Raw genomic sequence first — 26,675 nt, 5'->3', positions numbered from 1 at the left:
ACAGCATCTCGCTTTGGCCTTGGCCTAAAATAGATGGCAGACAATGTCAACAACTAACAATATAGCACAAGCACGGAAACTGGTGGAACAGCTGAGGATTGAGGCAGGCATTGAGAGAATCAAGGTGAGATGGTTTAAGGAGGGCAGGAAGGATCTGTAGGATGGATTAGGACATATTAAAATAATCCAGATGAGATGAGGAGTAAAATTGATTTTTTTTGGTCCCTTTTTATCATTAATCCTTCCTCCTCCTCCTGAAGGCACTGACTGCGCTGGGATGCTGCTTGCTGGGCATGTGCCCTCTAGTATTTTGTCCAGTAGTCATTCTTGTGTCTATCTTGACAATAGGTCAAGCAGACAACTTCAACTATGGAAAACATCACAGCAGCACTCGATCCTGGCCTCGCCTGCGATCTACACGTGTACTTTCAATTAAGAGGCACTGTATCGTGATCAAATGAGGAATCCAGGCTGATTTTTAATATTCTGTCTAAATAAAGGTCAGTTGTAGAGACTACTACCACCCTAATTGAGATCAGCTAACTTAGCAGAGGTGAAGGATCAAACTGGCAGCCTTTGATTTGTGTGGCTCAGCTACTCACTGGGTGAACTTAGAGGCATTGTGGGTGCCTACTGCTTCAGCATTATCACATTGAAATGAGTGATTATTGTACACACTGCATTAATTTTTTCCCCCTAAAATCTCTAACCCGCCTTGACTAATGACACCAGCTTGGCTGGTGAGCAGTTCAGGAATAGCTAATTTCTCCTCCCAAAGACTGGAGGCCAATAATAGCACCCTTACTCAGCATCTTCTGAGGATGGAACATGGAACTTCCCTTGTCTGCATGGCTCACAGTTCCGCAGTTTGCATTGCACATCAGTTGAGCCATTAGGACACTCTTGTTTTGTATGCAAACTGAATTCCAGTTTCTGTGCAGACTTGAGCACACAAATCTAGGCTAGCACTCCAGTACAGTGCAGTACTGAAGGAGTGCTGCACTGTCTGAGGTGCCGTCTTTCGGATGAGACGTTAAACCAAGGCCCCCTCGGGTCTGCGCTCTCAGGTGACATAAAAGATCCCATGGTACTATGAGCAGGGGAGTTATCCTTGATGTCCTGGCCAATATTTATCCCTCAACTAACATCACTAAAACACATTACGTGGTCATTATCACGTTGCTGTTTGTGAGAGCTTGCTGTGTGCGTAAATTAGCTGCCACATTTCCTACATTTCAACACTGACTACACTTCAAAAGTACTTCATTGGCTGTAAAGCACGTTGCGACATCTGGTAATCATGAAAGACGCTATAAAAATGCACGCCTGTTTTATTTCAGACTGTATTTATTCACAGATGGAATATCAGCTTCTACACTATTATACTTCTGCACATAAGTTGAATCGCAGTGCATATTGCATTTCTGCATGGTCTCAATGCCGACTCGTATATGCACTGAGAGAATCAGACTAGAAAGGTATGAGACACAATGGCAGGCCGAGTGGATAGATGTTTGAAATCACTTCCAGGTGCATTGCATTTCTGGACACAAACTGAATCCTGACTTAGAATCAGAGAAACCGCACTGAAGGAGGCCACTTGGTCCATCATGCCTATGTCGGCTCTTTGAAAGAACTGTCCAATTAGTCCCACTCCCCTGCTCTTTCCCCATAGTCCTAATTTTTCCTTTTCAAGTATATATACAATTCCTTTTTGAAAATTACTATTGAATCTGCTTATCCTTTTTGGCAGTGCACTTCCATTACATGCTGCATTTTTTCACACTAATTCTTGCATATTTTGCATTTATGCCTCGGCTGTAGCCCAGCTTTCCTGTACACTCTTTCTTCAAATGTTAACTCTAAAGTTTGCAGTTTTTGCATGAAGAAGTCATTGTTTCTTTGCTTGGGTCAGTGCCAATCACATCATGCAAGAGATTCATGTTTATCCCAGACTCCAGCAATGTTCTTCACAGTAATATTTTTAGCTATCATCGAGCAATGTGTTTTTTAATTTAGCTTCTGTTTTACTTTGTAACATTTACTTAAACCCTACTGCCTGACTCCTGAGGTTCTGTACTTTAATTTGGCTATTTAAATCAAAGCCCCGCAGGCGTAGCACATAACAGTCTGGAGTCTGGAGCCAGTTAATGACTTATAACTCTCAAACTCTGAACAGTGTGTGTTTTGAACTAGAGGGTGGATCCCACCCGTTGAATCATGCAAATTATTTCAAATTCAGCTTCTTCCGTCTCTGCAAAAGATTATTCTCAAATGTACTTCTGCGAATTTTAATTATGGAAATTTTCCAAGAGGGCAAAGAAAGAGACTGGTCTCTGGCAATCGTTCAGTTCTACTGCCATTTTAACTGCAGAATTCTGCAAATTTAACCCTTTTGTCCATGCAAAGAAAACCTAATGTATACAGAGCAGCATGCAATGAAAATCCCAGTGGTGTAAGGACATCACACCACACTCAATTGCATCTCCTAACATCAGTCAGTTTAAGTTAAAATAGAAAGCTCAGACTATGTTGATGGCTTAGCTGGTTACGGTGGATGTAAAAGATCCTATGAAATTTTTTAAAGTGCATAGACACTGGCCATGGCCAACATTTATCCATCAACTGAGATCACCAAAAACAGATTATCTGGTCATTTATTTCATTGCTGTTTGTGGGAGCTTACCGTGCACAAATTGGCTGCTGAGTTTTCTACATTATAACAGTAACTACAAGTACTTAATTGGCTGTAAAGTGCTTAGGGACGTCAAAGTCATGAAAGGTGCTATACAAATGGGAGTCTGTCTTTTAAGTACCTCGGCAATGCAAACCAGGTTTAATCCTTGGCCTCTGCCATTGGCTGATCTCAACTGGGGAAGCAGTAGGTATGGTATAGTTGGCTTCAGCACTCTTAGATTAGGGAGGGGACGATGGAGTTACTGCTCCTGATTGTTATCTAGTGTCCCCTGCTGGAAGTGCATGTGAGTAGACATGTGTTCCCAGCTAACCGAAAATTGGAAGAATGATGATCTCTAGTGAAATGAAAGGCAGCCAGTTGGAGAGAGATTTGGCAAGTATTACATTTGACTGTTTTTGGATTACATAAATTGGGCTGGCTACTTCCAAGTAGAGATGTACAAAATTTGAGAGATTCCCTTCGCCCACCCCAGCAGCAGCACATTATCAATAATAAAACAGACAAACTGCATTCCTCCTGTACAACACGATTTTTTTTCTTGTATTTCAATACTGGCTGTTGGAGGCTACTATAATAAAACATGGAGTTTGATGCTTGAATGTTGTGGGACTCCACTTAATGCCACTCTCCTGGCTCCCCATCAATATCAAAGTGGCTTGAAGTGATTCTATCAACTGTTTCCAAATTGTGAGTTTGGAGTGGGAAGGACTTGGTGCCGTGTTTACTGTGAAGTGGTTCTCGACTGTTAGAGGTCACACTGAGCTAATATTTTCACTCCAGGACAATATTAAATATGATTTACAGGGGTGAAAATATCAACAGCACAAAACCTCACACAGGATGTTATTGATTTATTGTGAAAACGTGTTTTAAGTGGGCCGAAGGATTAAATGGGTGTATTAGCAGGTGCATTTATAATCTGCAACGAACAGCTGATCTTGTTTGGACTACACTACAGTCAGTATTTTCCAAGGCTTCCTGTTATGCACTGAATCCAGTCAAGTATTATGCATGGTTTCAGGTTTTAATTTTGAAAAAGTTTTCCAAGAATTTTTCAGGATTTGTTTTGGAACTTTCAAAAACTGAAAATGTGGTACTTTCACAAGTCAAAATTTCAGATCTGGACTTAAGAAAAAAAAATGACGACTTCTTTCATCTGTTATCTGCAAGAGAATTATTGCACAAAGACTAGAGCCACTGGTTTAAAGTGATTAACAAATCAAATTTCATTTTTTCATGATACGGAAATCTGATTTTTTTTTTCTAGTGTTTTGGGGATCGCATTCCATAATTGCATCCATTTATAACTAGAATTACTGGTTTATAGATTCTAGAATATTTACAGGTGCTTTAGAGATTACATACTGTCCATTTTGAAAACTGCAAACCAGTAATTTTTACAGGGACCCCTTACCAACCAGAATGCAGAGTAGGGAGACAAGTCAACAGCACCGTTTGTAGTTCAAATCCAGGTAAAATACAAGAAAATCTGACAATCATGTTATGCCATTTCAAGCCCAAAGTAAATAACTTTTCCCTTTCAGAATTTGATTTCTGAAACCTCAACCTCTAACTTGTCCTCTGATTTTTATCACGTTTCCTCCTCTTTTTTCCTAAGTTAGCAACTAGTGCTGAAGTTTGGTTCCATATGTGGTGATGGCCATCTGTTAGTTCAGCTAATTGGTAGATTGGTCAGATAGCGTCAACTTGCTGTTCAATTTTGGCGCCATCCGATTTGAGCCCTAAACCTAACCTCTCTCATAGTGGTACACACGTCTAGCAGGATATTGGTGAGCAATCTGGAGCAGAAATCCTGACTCATGCTTTGCCCCCTCCCTATCTTGGAGTTACTAGGGTGGGTTTTAGTGCTACCCCAACACACACTGCTACCTTGGCCGAAATTGATTTACTAAACAGGTCCAGGGACAAAATAATGGTACCTTTTTGATCTTCTGGACTCATTATTACTCTGTGGTGCATTTAACTAGTTTGCCACTCAAGAGGGACTGGGCAATAGCCCAGCATTTCTCAATACCTGCCTAAATGTTATGCTGACCCTCAAACATTTTCATTTTCATTTTCATTCTCATTCTCAACTCTGATTTTCCTTTGCACTGTGCTCTACATCTGAAAATAATGCAGTGGATCCTTGTTAGAGTACCATGTTTAAGGTTTAGCCAAAAAAGTACATTGTGACTAGACCGACACTTTGCCCGGAAGGTCAGCGGGCATGATTGGTGGCGGGTCAGTTGGGAAATGTATTTCTTTTGACAGCGGGTCGGAACCTCGCCGTCAACCTGCCTTTCCCAATATTGCGTCTGTCGGCGCTGAGCAAACCCGACGGGCAGCGGCAGGGGACCCAATTAAAATCATTACCATCTAGTTGACAAATCATGAAAAGGCTTTTTTAAACTTACATTTTCACTTTAACTTCATGGCCATGGGAACTACACTGTTCGGGGACCACGGCTGTCAACCTGAGGCGGGAGTTCAGTGGTCATTGCTCCAGCTGATTACTTGACGGCTTCACATGTTCAGTAAAAGCTCCCGTCTGACAGATTATCACTTTCCTCAGCCACAAGCTGTTTCTCAGTCCATTTCTAGCACAGATTCTACAGGCTTTCCATTCTCCATTCATTCTTGCCTCATTGGAAGAACACTCACCATCTATTGCATCAACATGGGTGCCCATTATACTTTCTCACCTTGGTCCTCAGAATCCGAGCACGATCAGCCCCAACACCAGCTGCACCAGGCACACCAGCAGCACCAACCTGCTCCACAATCACCTGATTCTGCACAGGACAGGGGGCATCAGCACCCGAGCACTTTACTTCCCAGGAGGCCAGGGATGGCCTCTCCATGGCCAGTTGTACTTCACGTGCCGTTATACACCCTGGCTGCCACATAATTCGCCACATTGACACCAACATCATAAAGCATCCCTACAATGTCCAAGTCATTCCTTTCACAGTCACCACCATTGCGGATAGTACAGTTATACCTCTCCCTGTAGACCATGAGATTGGTGCCGGATTTGAGATCCTGGTCTTGAAACACTCTTCCTCGGGCGACCGAAGGCTGCGCTGGCGCACTGAAGGCGGTCTTGAACCTCGTCGTCAATGTCTGCTCTTGCTGACAGTCGGCTCACGAGGTATGAAAAATAGTCCATGTTGTCCAAAGCCTCATCGTGGAGTTTGATAATCAGAGGGCAGTGCTGTGTTGCAGGATCAGGTTGGTAGAGGACCCTTTGTCTTATGGATGTTTAGCATAAGGCCCATGCTCTCGTACGCCTCGGTGAAGGTGTTGACGATGGCTTGGAGTTCGGCCTCCCGAGTGTGTGCAGACGCAAGTGTCGTCTGCATACTGTAGTTCAATGACGGAGGATGGGACAACCTTGGATCTGGCCTGGAGGTACCCTCAATTCTTGATAAAGTGCAACATCCCCACCGACTCCAGGGAATCCCTGGCCCACAACTGCCTAAAGTGGAGGAAGAGCATCCGGGAGGGCGCTGAGCATCTCGAACAAGCGGAAACCAAGCGTAGACAGCGGAAGGAGCGTGCGTCAACCCAGGCTCCCCAACCACCCTTTCCTTCAACCACTGTCTGTCACAGGTGGGGCAGAGACTGTAGTTCCCACATTGGACTCAGTCACCTGAGAACTCACTTTGAGTGAAGTAAGTCATCCTCGACTCCGAGGGACTGCTTATGATGATGCTATATCTTGCCATCCGCTGCAACTCACTAAGCTATTTCCAAAGGTGCACTTAAATGTTCAACAATGCAAAATGTTGAAAATAAAGCTTTCAATGTTTGACAGCACATTAATAGAAACTTTACATGAACATTTGATAAAAGACCTATGTGGCTACCGTTGTGGGTTGTTAGTTGGTATGATTGCACTAGAGTGAGTGTGAGGGGTGGCTAGTGAGATGGGGATGTGATGATGTAAAGAGAGAGAGAGGGATGGGTGAATGGTAAGTTGCTGTGAGTAAGGATGTGCAGGGGTGGGGTAGGGTAGGGAAGGCAGAGTGATGGGGATGTGATGAGAGGCACACGGTGAGTGTGGCTTTGTACTAACATGTCGTGAACTAATGAGATCATTGAAAGGTTTGCGCCACTCCAGGTCCTCCTGACAACATTCCTGTATGTGCCCTTCTGTGCAGTGTGCAACCAAGCTGTGTTGGTCTCCTGAGGCAGTGGCTTCCACCCATTGGGAGGAAAGAGAACTACCCTGTGGCTGTGACTCCATCCATAAGCATATGGAAGGAGTCATGGGAGAACCTTGGTGCAGCCCTGCACCTCTGTAATCATTGTCAGTGCTGGCAGCACTTCAATGCTGTAGAACACTGACAGCACAAATGTTAAAAGAAAGTTGGCCATGGTCCCTTTAAGGAAACCGGCTGATGATGCCAGATGTCACCAGACCCGCTTCCTCTAATTGGACCAACACATGCGCTGGGCAGCCTTAACGAGCCCCATCGACATAAAATCATTTTCCAGCGTGGGATGGAGCTAGCAGCGGAGTCGGGACCGCCACCGATGTCGCCCGCCCTGGACCCTCTGAGGTAAGGAAAATCTCGGCCGTTATAACTGAAATCCCCTGCAGACCGTTAAATGTAATCATGGGAAATGATCTCCGGTTAGGAAGAAGATCCCGATCTCAATGGACCCTGTAGCAAAATGCACATATGAATGTCATGTGAGGATGGGATCATGTTTGGCTGCAAGGCCATCCACAAATAAATATCCTGCCTAGACTTTTGGCATCAGCTGTGGCGCACAGTTGGGCATTTTCGCCTGTGGTTATTGGTTCAAGTCCCACTCCAGAGACTTGAGCACACAAATATAGGCTGACACTCCAGTGCAGTGCTGAGGGAGTTCTGTGCTGTCGGAGGTGCTGTCTTTTGGATGCCGGAGGTGCCGTATTCTCTCTCCTCCAGCATGATCAGTACCTTCTGAAGAGATGGGCAAAAAGTAGATGGAGCATATTTTTTTAGATGGCATATTAAGACCACCGAGGTGGACTGCATGTTGTACAGTGCTGTTCCTATTTCAAAGCAGTTGTTTACCTGAGCATAGTATAATTTAATGTGATCTTGCTGCTGTTATTCATTACTTCAAATATTACACCACAGTTCTAGCACTGGACAGGGATCATTAGATATCAAAAAATATTTCCCACAAAGGACTGCTATATTTAACAATCTCTTTGCCTTTTTTTTAAATCTAGACCTGATGCAGTATTCTTCTTGAGGGGTTTTCCAGACTGGAAACTTAACACTGAAGTCAGTCTGGTTGGTAGCCAGATCAATATTTCCTTTTAATTTGTGACTTGTTACAGACAGGGTCACCCACTGCAGTGCATTCCATGCATTCATGCATTCCTACATCAAGCAAAAATTACTTGGACCATCATGCGGCAAATTCAATAAACAAGTGAATCATCATTGCCAGGGAGACTGGGAAATTTTGACTGGGATACTGGCAGACATGTTTACTACTGAAATTCATTTTTTTTTGTCTGGTTGATAAAGAACAATTCAGAACCACTTTTGGTGATGTGTTCAGTCTTGTGCCTGCAAATACTGTTCAAACCTGTGAAGGCAGGATTAAGAACACATTAAGAAACTATTCTACTCTGTAGATTTATAAGGGTTAAAACAGCAACATGCAATGCAAATATGAGAGATTTATAGGGCTCAATTTTGTCCAAACCCATTTTAAGGCGTATTGCCAGAGTTATGCCGGGCTTTTAGGTCCAGAAATGCGCCAGAAATTGTTGTACTAACTTTCCCCAATCTTTATACTGCAATCCGGAGCCGTGCAGCGTGTTCAGTCGCTTCGGGGGGTGGAGCTTGCTGTCTGCTCTGAAAAACGCAGGCGGGCCTTCTGCGCATGCGCGGGGGGATAAACTTGCGTTTTTGACGTCGCTGCAATGGACACGCATGAGTTGGCAATCGCGAGGCCTCCAGACCAGGACCAGGATCTCGAGCGGGCACAGCAGCTTCAGGTAAGTGCACATTTTTTTATTTCTATTCTCCAGGGTTTACAGAGAAGCGCTCCCTCCCCCATGGACCCTGGCCCCGAGTGAGTGCCTTCCCACTCTGCTCCCTGCCCCTAGCCCAGGCTGACGGGCTTGCGGTACCTTCCCAATCCAATCCGCTCCGCTCCCTGCCCCTAGCCCAGGCTGAAGGGCTTGCGGTACCTTCCCAATCCGCTCCGCTCCCTGCCCCTAGCCCAGGCTGAAGGGCTTGCGGTACCTTCCCGATCCGCTCCGCTCCCCGCCCCTAGCCCAGACCAAAGGCCTTGCCGGTCCGTCCAGTCCCTCCCCCGCGGACCCTAGCCCCGAGTGAGTGCCTTCCCACTCCGCTCCCCACCCCTAGCCCAGGCCGAAGGGCTTGCCGCTCCATCCGGTTCCCTCCCCTGCCGACCCTCTCCTGGCCCCGAGTGCCTTTCTGGTCCGCTACACTCCGCTCCCCGCCCCTAGCCCAGGCCTAAGGGCTCACCAGTCCGTCCGCTCCCTCTCCTGCCGGCCCTGAGTGCCTTCCTGCTCCGCTCACCGCCCCTAGCCCAGGCCGAAGGACCTCCGATTTACTTACCTGCGCTGATTTCTTTAACTCTCCTCTAGGGTTTTCTGGAGAGGCCACATACGCTGGCCTAAACAGAAATGGAGTAACTATCAGCAGGCCAAAGTTCACTAAATGGCCAGAATGGGCGTAGATGGCTGGTTACGCCCCCTTTGGATGAAAAAAAAACTTACCTAAAAAAAAAAATCGTTACTAAATGAGTTTTGCTGGTGCAAATTGATTGGGGAAACTGTGGAAGTTAGGCCAGAAAAAGCAGCCTGCTCCAAAAAAAGGTGCAAATCACTGGGGAAAATTGAGCTCGTTGAGTCTGTCACATTCTCAGGGCATCCCATAGCACTTCACAGCCAGTAGTGTAGTCGTTGTTATAATACAGTAAAATGTAGCAGCCAATTTACGCACAGCAAAGTCCTGCAAACAACCATGAGAGAAATTACCAGAATTTGTTTTATTATGTTGGTGTTAAACATTGACTAGAACATTGGGAGAGCTCCCCCACTCTGAATGCTACCACTTTAGTGGGCGAACAAGAACTCGGTTTAATATCTCATCTGAAAGATGGTGCCTCTGACAATGCAGCGCATCCTCAGTACTCCACTGAAATGTCAGCCTAAATTATGTTCTCAACTCACAAGTGGGGGTGGAACATACTACCTTCTGACTCAAAGGCGTGAGTGCTACCACTTGGCCAAGGCCGAGCTTCTCCTCCCCCTTCCATACAGTTCCACATGCGCCAGGCACACTCTTAGAACCTTAACATATGGAGACTATTTACATGCAAGTCTTGATACTTAGTAGTAGTCTACAGCCTGCCATCACCTGAGGCCACACTTGTCCTTCCAGCAAGGGACATTGGATAGTGGTCAGCAAGAGAAACCCTGGTTGCTCTCTCTTCTCTCATTCCCTCCCGCCCCCCCCCCCCCCCCCACCCCCAAAAGGGACATTGAGAACAATGTTATCACCCCTATTACTGTCCTGACTAAGATCACCTAACTGCATATACTGGGTATCAAAACTAGGACCTTCTCATCTGTATGGATCAGTTATACAGTCTCTTCTCTAAATGAGCCTATAGAAGAACTCATTAATGATCTTTAAATCAATGTTTTAGCACTTTAACCAAAACTTGACTCACCATTTTCAATAGATTTTATTCAATATTGCACAGCAGGTATATACTAAAATAATTTTCTGCTCACTGGACAAGCGCCATACTAACCAGTTTCAATGTTGGTACGAGACCAATTTCCTGTTTAGATCAACTTTATTTATAGTTAATTTTACAAAAACATTAACTGTACTGTATTACTGTACAGAATCTGCAGCAGGAACACAGGGAAATTCCATGTCTAGATTTGTATAGTTTCCTTTTCCACAGAAGATTCTATGGTTCTGCACTGCTTCCTCCTGCCACCATGCTTCCTCCTGCCCCCATGCTTCCTCCTTTAGCTCTTGATGTCTGGGATGAGGATTATTTATAGATGATCAGAGCTGCCCATGATGGGCTGACGAAAGATTTATTTATGTAGGGTAGGATTGGTGCTGTATAGCTATGCTTTGTTTTCAAATAAACTTCTGTCAGTGATAAATATTTACAGCCACCTACAAAAATCTATTATCATCATTCATATTAACAGTGCTTTAATGCAATGCTGTTATGCAAACACTGTTTCTAAAATCTTTTTCTCATCAATTCCTCCCTCCTCTCCTCTCCTGAAGGCATTCAGTCCTTGATAGGGTACTGTTCCATGGATGCTAATCACCCTCCACTACCTCACTCAAGTGGCCATTATTCATTGACCATTGACAGTGAGTTTCAGTAGACTGTCAACCACTAAGACACCATGGGCAAGTCTTGGCCATTGAGCCTAATTGTAGCACCACTACTGCCACTCCAACTCAGATCAGCTAACTCAAAACTGGGACCTTCCTATTTTTATGGCTCAGGTACCCGCTGGCTAAACCCACACAATTTTTTTAATTTCCTGTATTTCAGCCCTTTTATGGTAAAATCAGTATTGGCCCCATATAGATAGTGTTCTTGCACAGTAAAATATTTACTCTAAATATTAAGATATTGCAAATGCATCTGAGAGTGCACAGATGACCATGTTTGCCTCTTGGTTTGTCAACAACATATTGACGTGTGTACGGCATACAAATATATGAAAAAGAAGGGTGTGACTCATCACTTTGATCACAGACCGCTTTCATTTTCTAATTGTGGGTAAATTGTCAACATGCAAATGTGATCTGGGTTAATCCAGGTCAATTCCTGTGCAGTGTATGTGAAATTTTAAAATGATGTATGGTTTTATCAATGGCTCAGCTGGTTAAAATAGTGAAATAGTTAACATATGCAGAGCAGAAAAATGACTAATCAATACTGAGTTAGCTGATCTCTACTGTGACAGAGGTGACACATTTGATTCCAGCTCCCCTGGGTTAAGGAGGAGGAAATAATTTGTAGTTCCCTCTCTATTACTAATCCTGCTAGAAGTGGTCTGTATCTTGATGTTGAGAAAGGACTGGATTGTGCTCATCTATGACATCACCAAGGATGAATAGCCTCATGGCATTTGTTGTCTAGGTTCACGAAGTGTGGCTACTTGGCACTTGGGTGAGGTACCAGAAGGTGACAGACGCCTATGGAACAACATAGCTTGCTGAATGTCTTGGCTCACATGTGAACAAGGCACCAAAAGGCTGCTGTAGTCTGTGAAATGGTTCCCCAGCAAGACTTGACGCCTTCAGGCAAGGAAGGCAGGAAATTGGAAGGGGGCGAGGATTATTAATGTTACCACATTGTATACCCAGGATAACTTTATTGAATGATTTCTTTAAATTGTTTTCTCATAACAGGTATCTAAAGCTGCTGTAGACCTTATGAATTACTGTGAGCAGCATGCCCGGAGCGACCCGCTGATTCTTGGAGTCCCGACGTCTGAGAATCCTTTCAAGGAGAAAAAACCCTGCATCATCCTATAGCTTTGCTCACAGACAGACGAAGCACAGCACATTAGAACCCGATTCATGATTGCCAACAGCAAGAAATACTCAAATCAATGAATACAGGTGTCTAAATAGGGATTGTACTTGTTTTTTTAGAACTACAGTTGAACAACAGTTGTAAATCTAGCAAAGGGGATTTAGAAATTTCAGCCAGTCAGAATTAATTTCACCAGATCAAGCAAGGGAGGACTTTTAAAGGGGTATGTTTTGTCATCAATATGCTTTCTAATTTGTCTGAGGTTCAACTGAATTATCAGTTGATAAAGTTGTTGTCCCTTTTTTTGGTTGGGGGTGAGGAGGAAGGGAGGGTGGCAAGAGGATCTGTTAAGCTATCTCACTACCAGAAACCCCAATTGAATGGAATTGTACAGTATGAGCGCCCTTTGGTATTAAGAAATTTTGGAATACTTAAAACAAAATAGAGATCCTAAATTAAATGTCTTAAGTATTTCTAAAAGTAAAATGAAGAAGAAACAGTTTATACCCATTATCAAATACTTAACAGGGGTTTGTAAATAAGGGCACTTTTAAGTTACTCTGCTTATTCAATTTATTCAATATGACCAATTATGGGTGCTTTAGTTTTGTTGGAAACTTTGATTAATTCTGCTCAATGATGAGAGTTTTTAGTTGAAATAATATTATCACCCCAAACATCTACTTCTGTTTCAATCAAGGATATGTCACAAAATGTGTTTTAGAAAATTGAACATTGTTAAATTAGTACTGTGTGTGCAGCAAGGTTTCCCAGAATGTAACTTTGTGTATGTGGTAGAAGCAGTTTAACCCTTTGTGTTAACATTTTGGGTTTGGGGTGTGGTAAAGAATAGAATCTGTTGCAGTGTGTCCTGATTTACACTGACGATTGCTAATTTATATTGAACACTGCATATATTGGTATCAGTATTGGTTTAAAAAATATAGCGCATTTAGCTGTTTGCCGTTTTGCAGAGGTGGAGAGGTCACTAATGGCCAAGACTGGGTGGGAGAGCAATGTATTTTGCACCTAACTTATTTCCTACTTTCCTCTGGTGATCCTCAAAACACTGTTGAGTGTAGTAAATGCTGAAATAGTAAAAATCATATGTTTAAAACTTTAAGTAGCCTTGCTCTCTCTTGCCCCTCTTTGGATATAGATGTTCTGCTTTCTAATTAGCTAAGATCTGACAGAATTGGGGAGAAGTTATTAAATCCATCATTTTTATGGACTGTGAAGCAAGCTATTACATTTTGGAAAAACCCCAACCTTCAAATTAAATCAGCAAGTGCTACAGATTGTATTTCAAAATAGAATTTTTTTAAACCGGGAAGTTCTGGTATCCCTATTTGCAATGCAAATTACTTGGCCAACACAACAGAGCTTGCTTCTTGGTTATGAGTTCACAGAAAACTATAGGGAGAGAATCCCAATACATGGTGTTGAGATAGCGAATGCGTGCTGCTAAAATGATTAAAACCCATCAAATTGGTGTAAGAGCAGCTTGATTCTGCACACATCACCAGGTGAAATGGGGAAGTTCTAGTGCCAACTGGGATTTTACTCTACTTTCCCCGTTCACAGGCTTAATTTTTTTTTAAATTCCTAATTTGAAAGTGTAGCGTTTATACAGCGGTTGTAGTTACCTGCATTTGTAATTTAGTTTTCTTGTATCTTGTGGAGAGGTTTTCCTTCTAATCACAACTGCCAAATGTGAATGATATCTACCCAGATAGTGAATTTTCCTGTGGGATAACAAATAACTACCTGGTAATGCTGCATAATCTTAATATACCTTCAGGTCCTACCTCATACAACAGAGAATAGCCTTTGCCCTACCAACGTTGGAAGGCTTCCACATCAAAGAAATGGGACTGCAGTAGTAAGGGAAAATTGAAATGGAAATTCACTGTCTTGTGTGTATATATTATAAATGATAAACAAAATCTATGTGTAGATGAATTTATAACCGTTAATTCAGTTTCAGGGTGTAGGTGACAACAACTTGCCCGAGTTTAAAGTTTGCAATGTCTTCTAACCCTCCAGTCTGCATTACACACACGGGTCCATTAACCTCTTAATTATCTATCCATATTATATTCATAACAAACTCAAACTTTCTCATCTCTTTTCAATACTGAACATGTTGGAGGTAATATTTCTATCAAGATGTTCAGATGATGAATATTATTCAGAAGCCCTAAGCTGAAATTATTGCTTTTTTTAAAAACTCACTCAGCCCTCCTTATATTTTGCAAGATACATAGTGTATTTATCTGGATAGTTTTCTGAAGTTGGTTTCATACCAGGCAGCAGGGTACTGCTACTTCTGCTGACAGTCTGAGAGCATTTGGGACAGCTTCATTGCTGTGTCCTTTCCTGCCTGTGGGAAGCACATGGCTTCAACTCTGTGCCATCTCCAACCACTGTGGTTGTTTAAGGTTTTTAGTACCATGACCTCTCTCTGCTGTCTTAACACCAATAAACAACCCTTCTTCCCCACAATCTGGAAAGAAAGAATTTGGATTTATATAGCGCTTTAAAAATTCCATGGGATGTTATAAAATGCTTTGCAACCTATGTGAATCCCTTTTGAAGTTGACCCTTTGATACTAGTGCTGCACCTTTTCTATGCTCTTGCAAAGGTGTGAACTAGAGGAGCTAACATTGACTCTGCTTCCAGTGATCTGTTTACTGGAAGTAGTCACCTACACATTGCCAAATCTTGCCAAATTCTCTCTACAATGCCAGATACTACCACATAAATGAGAGGTTTTAGAAAAAACAATAAATTTCTTTATTTACAAACAACAGAGTACATTTTCATCTTTACTGCCTGGGTGTTGAGCAATGTTCCCTCTAATTTTTTTTCATGCGCAGTCCTTTTAAATTTGCTGCACGTTGTCTTCCAGTGGCAACAACTTGTGAGCGGCCTGCGCTGGATCTCCCGATTGATGTGCAGCCACGCACCTAAGGGGAACATTAGTGTTAAGCATCCTGGGCAGAGCACCAAGAGAAAAATCGGGCGGGGAAGACTGGTAGCAGAACCCTTCCATTTAAATTAATGGTAGGAAAATTGTGTGGATTCAATAACAAGCACGCAGTCCCCCCCACCCAATTTTCCCCCCTGATCTCCTCCCAGGAGATGCTTATTGCCAAGGTGATAAAAGATGAAAATCTGTCCTGTAAAGGAATGAGAGAGAAATACTATCTATATAGCAAAAGTCCCTAATAGAGTATATTACCTAAAATTATTACCTAGACTTACACTAAGAACAGCTTCTTGAGTTCAATCATTTCTAAACTAATAATAATTTCATTACGTCTTTGTTCACGCTCTCATTTTTCACCTTTTTGCGGGCCTTGTTTCTGAGACCTCTTGTTCACTTCAAACAACTGCTTTCAAAATAAATCCATCATCTGTTTCAAATCCCTTCCTTTGGTGTCAAACCAACATCTCTGTTAACTCTTTAGAGGTTTCTAGACAAACATAACAGTATATCATACATATGGATAGAATATCGAATATCCTGAAACATATGAACATTTGCACAACTCTGAATATACAAATTTTCACTGGCATCAACCACACTGAATCAAAGGAACAATACTTCTAATTAAATTAAGAAAACTGATCAATTCAATACTTTGATTAAAAAATGCAATCTGATATTTATGTAAATGATCCAAACAATTCTAACTTAACTACAGTGACCAAGATTGAGACGTCAACATGTGGCACATTGCAGGTCTGAACTTACATATTGGAGCTCCAATGGGGTGCATTATAACACCAGCTCAACCCATTGAACCAGTGTTTTGAGCCAATGGTTGAAAGTGTGATGTAATTTGGAATTACTTATAATGCAAATTGGACACTTAATCCATAACATTGTTAGATCAGGAACCATTCCATCTAATTAAAAACTTGTAGGACATATTCCAGTCAGTTTCAGCTGGAGCCCAACAGGCGCAAAAATATGCATTGTGTGCTTACTGGTGTACTCCAGCCCCTGTTATTTTCAATGGGAGTAAAGTCCAAACAAGCTGCCATTCTGCCCCAGTCATTGGACAAATGGGGGGAAAATGCCCCAAATAAAAAATTAAAACACAATTCACAGATGAATTTTACTGTACCTGTAGAAATAGTCCAAAATGTTATCAAATAAATTACTGAGGGGGGAGATAGAAAGGCATATTGTGAAAGAACCTTACTGTAGTCTGTCCTTCTGCCAAAATCGAACCGTGGGTCTGGAACTACAAGAACATGTTTTAATATCTTTGCACAACAAATCTATAAATATTGGCAGTACTTTTGTGCACAGTACTTCCAATCATTCACACACCAGTCATTACACAACATAAAATACAGCCCCTTTTCTGATATTGGCCTTCAAATTCGAATTATTAGAAGCCATTGTATACCCAACGAATAATTTGACTTGGAATGGGTGTGGTTGCTTTTTTTGGTTACCTGGACTTGATTTTAGCTGACCAATGATCCATTTTTCAGGCTGCCACTGACTGAGTTGGTGTAGATTCTCCCATTAAATGTTTACAGTTAGACACACACATAATCTCCTTTTGCATGAGTTGATTTTTATCTGCCAATATTCTGTTTTTTTCCCTTTTTCTGCTCCCTGTGACGACTTAAGTTGGCATATGATGCCAGCAATCCTCCAGTACCTTTCCCAAGTGGCCATTTTCCATGTGTAAGCTTGGATTACCAGGATTACTATTCAATCATAGGCAGCCAGTATAACTCTAGACTTACTGAATGTCCACACATGTGCACTGGACAGCACTCGAGAGTGGAAATTCTGGCTGATCTTTTTCCTCCTTGGCCTGGAGCTACTGAAGCCAACTGTAGCATTCCCCGTACAAAAGAGTTTAATTAAGATTCCTATGTCCAAATGTTTGACATGTTGGTGCATTCATTTGAACCAATTCGTAGGTAAAACATTCATCTGAACTTGTAAGAAAGGGGCGTTTGATCGAGATATTTTCCCATAATTGATGGTGGGTAGGTTGAGTATACATTTCTGAAACTGCCAATACTACATACTCCATTAGCATGCTACCGAGGACCGTTTCCAGTACGAACTTTTTCAATACATTTTCTTGAAATACTTTTATTCGTAATTTAAACTCGCTCTGAAAGGGTGGTAGAGGAAGAAACCTCGTAGCATTTAAAAAGTATTTGGATATGCACTTGAAGTGCAGTAACCTACAAGGCTATGGACCAAGAGTTGGAAATTGGGATTAGGCCGGATAGCTCTTTTTTGGCCGGCACAGACATGATGGGCCAAATGGCTTCCTTCTGTGCCGTAAATACCCATGATTCCAATTCTTATTAAAGGTATAAAGGTAGGTTCAACATCCAAAATGATATAATCAATTAATTAATTGAATCATTGTGCCCAGTCTAGCATGCTTTTTTTTATTATTCACACTAAAAATATATTCAATTTTAATAATTGTATTGATTACTAATAATTAATAACACCACTTTACAAGTAGGGTCAATCTAGCATTTCCCATCATTTTGATGTTATGGATATCTTCTAATTTTCAGCATTCAGATGCACAATAATTTATTATAGTCCCCAGTCCAGTTACTGACTTCTACTTGGTCTGTGTGCCAAGCTGTGTCATTTTGATTATTTTCTTCCCATTTTTCATTTTTTTTTTATTCCCCCTTTCCTTTCCTCTGCAGAAGGTATTCATTCATGCTTTGTTAAAGTTCCATGGAAAGAGCAACCTTCCACCATCTTGCTTAAGTGGCCATTGTTCGTGAGTGAGCTTGGACTGTGATTATCTCAACTGGATCCTTGGAGGTCTCCAGTTTAGATATACACCTCTACATACCATCATGATGTCAATCAAGCAGCTAGCCCTTGCTCTCAACATGTTGTTAACCTTCAGTTGCAGAACTCAACTCGTGGCTCAGTTAAGTAGACTGCCCATTATGGAATTTGGCTATTTGGATGTGCTACTTACTGTAAGTCAACACATCAGGCAAGAAGAGAATATATTTTTAAAGGAGTAATTTGTTTCAAGTCCTTGATATTTGCTTGCAGAAGAGGAATTTAGAATGCACAATTTTCAAATTAAAATGTGATCGGGACACAGTCAAATTTTTCTTCCTTGTAATTAATGCTTACAACTCCAAGGACAGTTACTTGCCAACGATTATATTGTGTGTTAACAAAATTACGTTGTGCTACATTTACTTCTGAACAGTAAAGAACTGCATTTTATTTTGAGTTGCTATTAAAACCCTGAATATTGATTTGTTTAAACCAAAAATCTTCACTGGAGCATGAAATTTTTAAAAACACTTGATTCAAGACATTAAAAAATTGATCCCTTAATAAAATTAATTCTAATGTATACAATATAAATCATATTAAAAGTCTAATCTTTATTCCATTAATTAGCAACAGTAGAAATAACAGAACTGTGTGTCTCCACACACACACACACACACACACACACACACACACACACACACACACATCCTGAAAAGAATAACAAGCAGGACACAGCAGTGCTTTAAGTTCATTAACAACCATTGTTCCTGGGTCTGGAGTTTTCCAAATCATTAAGCATTCTCTCTTTCAGAATATTGAGACTATGCATTTTCAAACTATTAAGTGCAAATGATGAACTGAAAATATATTTATTGAATATATTTAAGGTGGAGATAGACAGTTTTTTGAAGACACAGGTGTCGAGGTTTATGGGGAGTTGGCAGGAAAGTGGAGTTGAGGCCAAGACCAGATCGGCCGTGATCTTATTGAATGGCGGAGCAAGCTCGAGGGGCTAAATGGCCTACTCCTGCTCCTATTTCTCATGTAAAATATTTCTGCATTAGCTTTATTAAAATGTTGTTTCGCCCAGTTGTTCAGTGAGTTTATCCAGTGAATAGCTGGGCCAAGAAGCTCTTGGGTTCCACCTAAATTCTGTGCTGAATTAGCTGTCCTCAGTCAGGGCGTTGCCAGTAGCACTATAATTGGCCTCATTGCCCTGAGTTTGAATGGGGAAAATCATCCAAGGTTCCCACTTCTCATTGAAATCCAAGAACCCTGGCTCGAAGTGCATTTTGTCAACCTTAGCTGAGGAAATGATTGACTTGGCTGTGGTGCACAATGCAGTCAAATTACCTGCTGACATTGTGAGGCATATTGTCTATTAGATGAGGTACCCAAGGGCAACTAGTGCATGTGAAGCCTTAACCCAGACACTTAGGGCCCAAGTTTCGAGCCGCGCCTAGAACGGCGCAGTCCCGACCTGGACGCCCGTTTTTCGTGCCACAAAGTGCGCCTAAAAAAAAAACTCCGTATTCTCCACCTCCCTGCAGGTCCTCTGGCCCTCGGCGCAGCGCAGCAGGAGCTGTAGGGGGCGGAGTCAGGTCCCTGCGCCGAAAACAGTGCCGGGACCTCTGCACATGCGCAGCGCGCATGTGCAGTAGCTCCAGGCGCCCGAAACTTTGTGGGAGGGGCCGAAGCACGCAGCCCCTAGCCCTGGCCGAATGGCCTCACTGGGGCTGCGTGAATAAGGCTCCTCCCACGGCCAGCTCCTGCTTCCTCCCGACCCGACTCGACTCCCACTTCCCGCCTCCGGACCCGACACCTGCCACCTGACCGGGCCCGCTCTCTTTCCCCGCCCCCCCCCCCCCCCCGGACCGGACCCGACACCGGCTCCACCCCCCCCGCCCCCGGACTGGATCCGACCTGACCTCCCTCCCTCCGACCTGACCTCCCTCTCCCTCCCCCCGACCCGAACCGAACCAACCAACCTCCCTCCCACCAGCCCCCCGACCCGACCCAACGCCACCTACCTGTAAATCTGGTGCTGGGGACGGGCCCTGCCCGTAGTCTCGGGCCCGGCCAGTTCAGCCTCCCTCCCCCTTCTCCTTCCCTCCGCCCCTCCCCCCAATTTCCTTCCTCCCCCCCAATCTCCTTCCCCTCGCCCCCCCCCCAATCTCCTTCCCCTCGCCGCCCCCCCCCCAATCTCCTTCCCCTCGCCCCCCCCCCCCCCAATCTCCTTCCCCTCGCCCCCCCAATCTCCTTCCCCTTGCCCCCCCCAATCTCCTTCTCCTTGCCCCCCCCCCAATCTCCTTCCCCTCGCCCCCCCCCCCCAATCTCCTTCCCCTCGCCCCCCCAATTTCCCCCTTTCTCCCCCTTCCCTCGCTGTCAGAAACACAGACACTGACAGACAGAGAATGAGAGACACACAGACAGAGAGATAGACACTGACAGAGACACACTGAGGGGGGCAACCCAGCACACTGTTGGAGGGCCCCCGGTGCTACAGTCGGTAAGTAGAAAAGTTTTATTTATTGATTTAAAAAAAAAATTATTTCTTAATTTTTTTTTGATTGATTTATTGATGTATTTATCATTTATTATTCATGATGGCTCTTTATTTGTAAAACTGAAGTGTTTAATGTTTGTAAACTTCCCTTTAAACCCCCCCCCCCCCCATTCCCTCCGCCTGATTTGTAACCTACGCCTGATTTTCTAAAGTGTAGACAAGGTTTTTTCGAGCGTACAAAAATCTTCACTTACTCCATTCTAAGTTAGTTTGGAGTAAGTTTTCACTCACGAAACTTTGAAAACAGGCGTAAGTGGCCGGACAGGCCCCCTTTTGAAAAAAAATTCTGTTCCAAAGTGAAACTGTTCGAACTGACTAGAACTGGAGCAAACTAAATGACGAGAATTCCGATTTCTAAGATACTCCGTTCTACACCAGTTGCTCCTAAAAAAAATCAGGAGCAAATCATGTGGAAACTTGGGGCCTTAGTTCCTCCATTTCACCATGAGCAGCTATTTGTTCAACCAGTACGCTCTTTCCCACTGGAATTCTCTACACAGTTCCCTCAGCCTTGCTACTCACTTGCTGTTTTCAAAAATCTTCTCAAAACCCTCCTTTTAATTGTTCCTTCAATTTCCTCATCCCATCCATTCCACTCCCCTTTCCCCATGCTCGGTGTACACTATGTCCCTTTCCTTCCTATTGTAAAGCATTCGGAGACATCGGCCCCAAGTTTCCACATGATTTGCGCCTGATTTTTAGGAGCAACTGGTGGAGAACGGACTATCTTAGAAATCGCAATTCTCCACATTTTTTTTTCTGCAGTTCTAGTCAGGTAGAACAGTTTCACTTTGGAACAGAATTTTTTCTTCAAAAGGGGGCGTGTCCGGCCACTGACGCCTGATTTCAAAGTTTCCACAGTGAAAACGTACTCCAAACTAACTTAGAATGGAGCAAGTGAAGATTTTTGTAGAACTGAAAAAACCTTGTCTACACATTAAAAAATCAGGCGCAGGTTACAAATTAGGCGTCCAGAACGAGGTGGGGGGGCGGGGGGAGAGGGAAGTCATTAAATTCTATAATAAATCCTTACTTATACTTATACAAATATTATACAAATAAATCCAACCTGAATAAAAATTTATAAGCAAAGAAAAGATTAAATAAACCATCTTCCTACCTGTGTGAAAGTGCTTCAGCCAGGGAGAATGCTGCAGGAACCCTCACAAGTTGAGGCAGCCATTCCCACAGGGGGGGATGAAGGCAGCCGTTCGTTCCCGCGGGGGGGGGGGGAGGAGGAAGCCGTTCGTTCCCGCGGGGGGGGGGGGGGGGGAGGAGGAAGCCGTTCCAGACGGCGGGGGGGGGGAAAGGGAGGGAGTGCGGGCCCGACCGAACGCAGCGGGGGGGGGAGGAAGCCGTTCCAGACGGCGGGCGGGGAGGGAAGGAGACCGGGAGAAGGCTGCAGGAAGCCTCAAGTTCAGCAGCCATTCCCGACGGCGGGGGGGGGGGGGGAGGCTGTCGGGAAACGGCTGCCTCAACTTTCTGAGGCTTCCTGCAGCCTTCTCACTGCTACAAGAAGCCTCGGTGCTGATGTGCTGATGGCAATGTGCTTTTATTAAAAAATGTTCAAAAATTAAACAGCTACAAAGAACTACAAAAATGGCCGAGTGCCAATGTTTCATTCACACTGCGCGTGCGCGAACGCTCCAACGCGCACGCGCAGGGTTGCCGGCAGGAAAAAAACTAATTAAAATGGTACCTGCCCCCTCCCACTTACAAAATCGGCGCGAGTGGTAGGCTTCGCCCCCTGGGCGCTGCGCCAAGCAGACATGGAGCTGCAGGGCGCTCCAGAATCGCGCGTTTTTTTTTCGGCGGGGCTCGGAGAGGCGCCCGTTTTGTAGCGTGTGGAAACTTGGGGCCATCATCTTGCACAAGAGTAGTCCCAAATAACTCTCAGTTGTTGTTGAGTCAGTGCCTTTCAAAGGAGTGGAGAAAATTGAGGGGAAAACGCAAAGATGTCAAAAATTGAAGTACAGATTTTTTTGATATTCAGCACATATAAAATAAGACAGTTGCTTGAATTAAAACTTTCTGTAAAACAGGCATGTGAAAAACATTTTGAGCCTCAGAGGTTACATATAAACTTTTAAATCCATGTTCCAATTAAATTGTATGTATCTCAAGATTATTAGATCTTGGTTTTCTGATTTAGGATCTAACCACCAATGAAAGAACAGTATTAAGAACAGCCCTTTCCAAACTTATTGAAACAGAAATGTAGCAACTTTAAATAAAAAATCTAAATGTGAATCAATGTTGTGGGCCAGAATGGCAGGGCTTGGAGACCACATGTGGTCCATGAGCCAATTTGGACTAAAAGGACAGATATTGGACAGATATGTTCCTGTGGTCCAATTAGAATTGAAGATAGCATCAATCTGAGACTAAGTGACCTGAATGTTTTTGTTTAAATTTCTAATTTGAGAAGGAAAAGTTCTCATTCTTCTCCTCAGATTTGGCAGCTCAAACTTTTGTCGAGTTTTACAACTATAGACAACTGGCAGATTATTTTACGTTATTATTTTAACTGGATAAAATGCAAGTTTAAAAATGTTATTGGCTTGTGTATATTTCAAAATGAAAGGACAATGGTAGACGGACTGTGCAGTTTACAAAGAAAGTATTCACTTGCCCAGAGATTACCACCTATATATTCAGAGCAAGAAATCTTTACAATGCAGAATACATTTTAATATAAATAGTTGAAAACTTGTTCAATCTTTCTTTGATCAAAGAATGTTTTTGAAATTTTCTTTTAAAAGAAAGATTAATTTAGGAATTTCGCCCAGATCTTGATTTAAAGTGTGGAATGCCAAATTCTCAAAAGATCCAACTCGGTGTAATTTCTGACCGAAATGTTTGTGGTAATTTCATCAAATGGGCAATTCATTGTGTCCAAATAAAAATTAAAAATCTGCAATTCAAACATTAATGCCAACATTTGTTATATGCCACTGATGGACCTTAGGGCAAAATGTGCCAATTGCCACCATTATGTGTTGGATAATGAAATGGTGACCTCAATCACTAATTTATGGGGTGAAAAATCAAGCTCAGAAACTCGTATAGTTTTACTGTAGGCAAAACAGACCCGACCCAGGAGTCAGTTGTTTCAAAGCGAGGAGTTTGGAATGCTACAACAACAATTTGTATTTATATAGCACTTTTAATGTAGTGAAATGTCCCAAGGCACTTCACAGGAGCATTGAGATTTAAAAATTTGACACTGAGCCACTAGTAGAAGTTGGCACAGGTGACCAAAAACTTGGTCAAAAAGGTATGTTTTAAGGAGCATTTTGAAGGAGGAAAGAGAGGCGGAGAGGTTTAGGCAGGGAGTTCCAGAGCTTGGGGCCTAGGCAATAGAAGGCATGGCGACCATGATTGAGCGATTATAATCCGGGATGCTCCAGAACCAGGGGTCACAGTCTAAGGGTAAGGGGTGAGCCATTTAGGACCGAGATGAGGAGAAACTGCTTCACTCAGAGAATTGTGAACCTGTGGAATTCTCTACCACAGAAAGTTGTTGAGGCCAGTTCGTTAGATATATTCAAAAGGGAGTTAGATGTGGCCCTTACGGCTAAAGTGATCAAGGGGTTTGGAGAGAGAGCAGAAATTAGGGTACTGAAGTTGCAAAAATGATCAACCATGATCATATTGAATGATGATACAGGCTCAAAGAGCCGAATGGCCTACTCCTGCACCTATTTTCTATGTTCAAGAGCGCAGAATTAGAGGAGAGCAGACATTGCGGGGGGGGGGGGGGGGGGAGGCTGGAGGAGATTAGAGATAGGGAGGGGCGAGGCCATAGAGGGATTTGAAAATGAGAATTTTGAAATCGAAGCGTTGCTTAACGGGAAGCCAATGTAGGTCAACGAGCACAGGGGTGATGGGTGAGCGAGACTTGGTGCGAGTTAAGACACGGGCAGCTGAGTTTTGGATCACCTCTAGTTGACATGGTGTAGAACGTGGGAGGTCAACCAGGAGTGCGTTGGAATGGTCAAGTCTAGAGGTAACAAAGGCATGGATGAGGACTTCAGCAGCGGTGAGCTGAGGCAAGGGCAGAGATGGGCGATGGTACGGAGGTGGAAATAGGCAGTCTTGGTTATGCTGTGGATATGTAGTTGCTAAACAAAATTGCTATACTAGGCTTTTTGTTTCAGATGTTTTGGATTTTGCCTAAATTTGGAGCTTTTCTAGCACAAAGAGTAATTGTAGAAAGGGTGTAAAGTTGCTCTAATAGGTTTTAAGTTGCTTGTACTAGAATGTGCATGTGTAGGCCAGCTGGAGTCATTCTCTAGTTCTTTCCATCTGAGCAGGTGCCTATCTGCAAACTCCATCTTCATCCTCTAGTGCCATGGCCAAAATCAGTCAGTTACAGGATGAGGAATTTCAGTTGAAGGCTGTATTGTAATTCATTTCCTCCTGATCTTCCCAGTTGTCTTTGATCTAATTGAACATTATTGGCATTGGTCAAAGGGGCTTTTTTCATTAACTCAGTTAACTTCTCCATTTTAAACAAATGTCTGATCTATAGATAGTTCCACTTTACCAAAAGTACCAGTACCTATAAATATTTAATATTGTCTTTCTGTAAAGGAAAGGTTTTGAAGTTGATTTGTGATTAGCATATTTTATAATTAATAGAAATCAGTTGTTGGTTGTTTCTAACAGCAATGTTTATAATATATTTTACTGGGTTACCAAAAGCAGACTTCACCCTAATTAACTCTGTGCTCATTGAATGTGGTTTCCCTCAACAGTAAGGAGTGTCTCCCATTATCAGGCCTTCCAACCTGAGACACGTTTTGAGGGTACAGACTTGGCCAACTGCTCAAAGCTGAAGATGCAGCCAAATTGGCTGAGATTTAAGCATTGTTTTAGGCTTCCTTAAAATGTTGGTATTCAAATACATTTTATTTATTCTGTTTAATATAACATACTTCATGAAACTAATTGAGGAAAATAAAGTACTTGCAGGTAACTCTTCAGAAATCAATGTGTTGTGAAATGCAGATAAATTAGGTAAGTCTGTTGTCAATTACTTTTTTTTAAACAAAACAATTGATTAGCTTTGGTCGGAGAGAAAAAAGTACACTTTTCCATCCCCATGTACAATTTGAGAAGTCCAAGTGCATGATCTGCAGCAATGCCTACCTGGTTTAAAATTTTAATTTCTTTTGCGGAGTAAATGAAACCTCATTGCATTATTTTTTTACTAAGACACTGAAATCATAGTGCAGGACACCCCAAGATTGAAAAGAATAGGAAGGAAAATAAGGTAAGCTTGGCTTGTTAGCCTTTAGATTATCGGAGAGGGTAGGATTTCAGGGGCGCCATGGCATTCAGGTTCTGGCAAGGAGGTATTTAAAATCATGAAGGATTTAGATCGAGTAAATTCCAGTGGCTGAAAAGTCAATAACCAGAGGGAACACATTGAAAGCGATTGGCAAAGTAACCAGAAGCGACATAAGGAAAAACCTTTTTGCACAATGAGTGCTTATGTTTTGGAATGCACTGCCTGATAGGGTGGTGGATACAGATTCACTAGTAGCCTTCAAAAAGAAAATTGATAAATACTTGAAGGAGAAAATAATTTCAGGGATATGAGGAGTGGGACTAACTGGATTGCTCTTTGAAACAGCTGGTGCAAACACTCTGGGCCAAATGGCCTCCTTCTGTGCTATACTATTCTATGATTCTATGAGGTGGGGAAGAGGCAGTGCTCTGAGACCTGATTTCAACACCGAGGATGCATTCCATTTGTTGTTTCTCAACGCAGTATTGTGCATGTTTTGCAATTTAGGACTACCATTTTTTTCATCACTAAATTGTTTGTTTCCACACAGCTGACACCAGCCATGAAAGCAGAGTCCCACCTTCACCCGCATCACTGTTCCAACCCACTCATTGCTCTATGGTAGCACATTGTCGAGATAATAGTGAACAGATTACTCACCTGACCCAAATTGCTGCTCTGGCTGCAGGGCTCCCTATATACACTGGAGTGAGCAAATCTAATTTT

General features: G+C 42.9%; 1 protein-coding gene across 3 annotated transcripts in view; it reads left to right on the top strand.

Moving 5' to 3' along the window:
* gng7 (guanine nucleotide binding protein (G protein), gamma 7) overlaps window positions 1–20,276 on the top strand; it is a 122,789-nt gene extending 102,513 nt beyond the window's left edge. For 2 of the 3 annotated variants that reach the window (XM_070859627.1, XM_070859628.1), the window contains exons 2-3: window positions 5–124; window positions 12,148–20,276. In XM_070859627.1, coding sequence (XP_070715728.1) covers window positions 44–124; window positions 12,148–12,273 — 207 coding nt within the window. In that variant the 5' untranslated portion in view covers window positions 5–43 and the 3' untranslated portion in view covers window positions 12,274–20,276. The remainder of the gene's footprint in view (window positions 1–4; window positions 125–12,147) is intronic. The other variant, XR_011587579.1, reaches the window with a different exon arrangement.
* The last annotated feature ends 6,399 nt before the right edge of the window (window positions 20,277–26,675 follow it).

This window comes from Pristiophorus japonicus, chromosome 18 (genome assembly GCF_044704955.1).
Source record: "Pristiophorus japonicus isolate sPriJap1 chromosome 18, sPriJap1.hap1, whole genome shotgun sequence".
Classification (NCBI taxonomy): domain Eukaryota; kingdom Metazoa; phylum Chordata; class Chondrichthyes; family Pristiophoridae; genus Pristiophorus; species Pristiophorus japonicus.
This window is presented reverse-complemented; position numbering and strand designations above follow the sequence as displayed.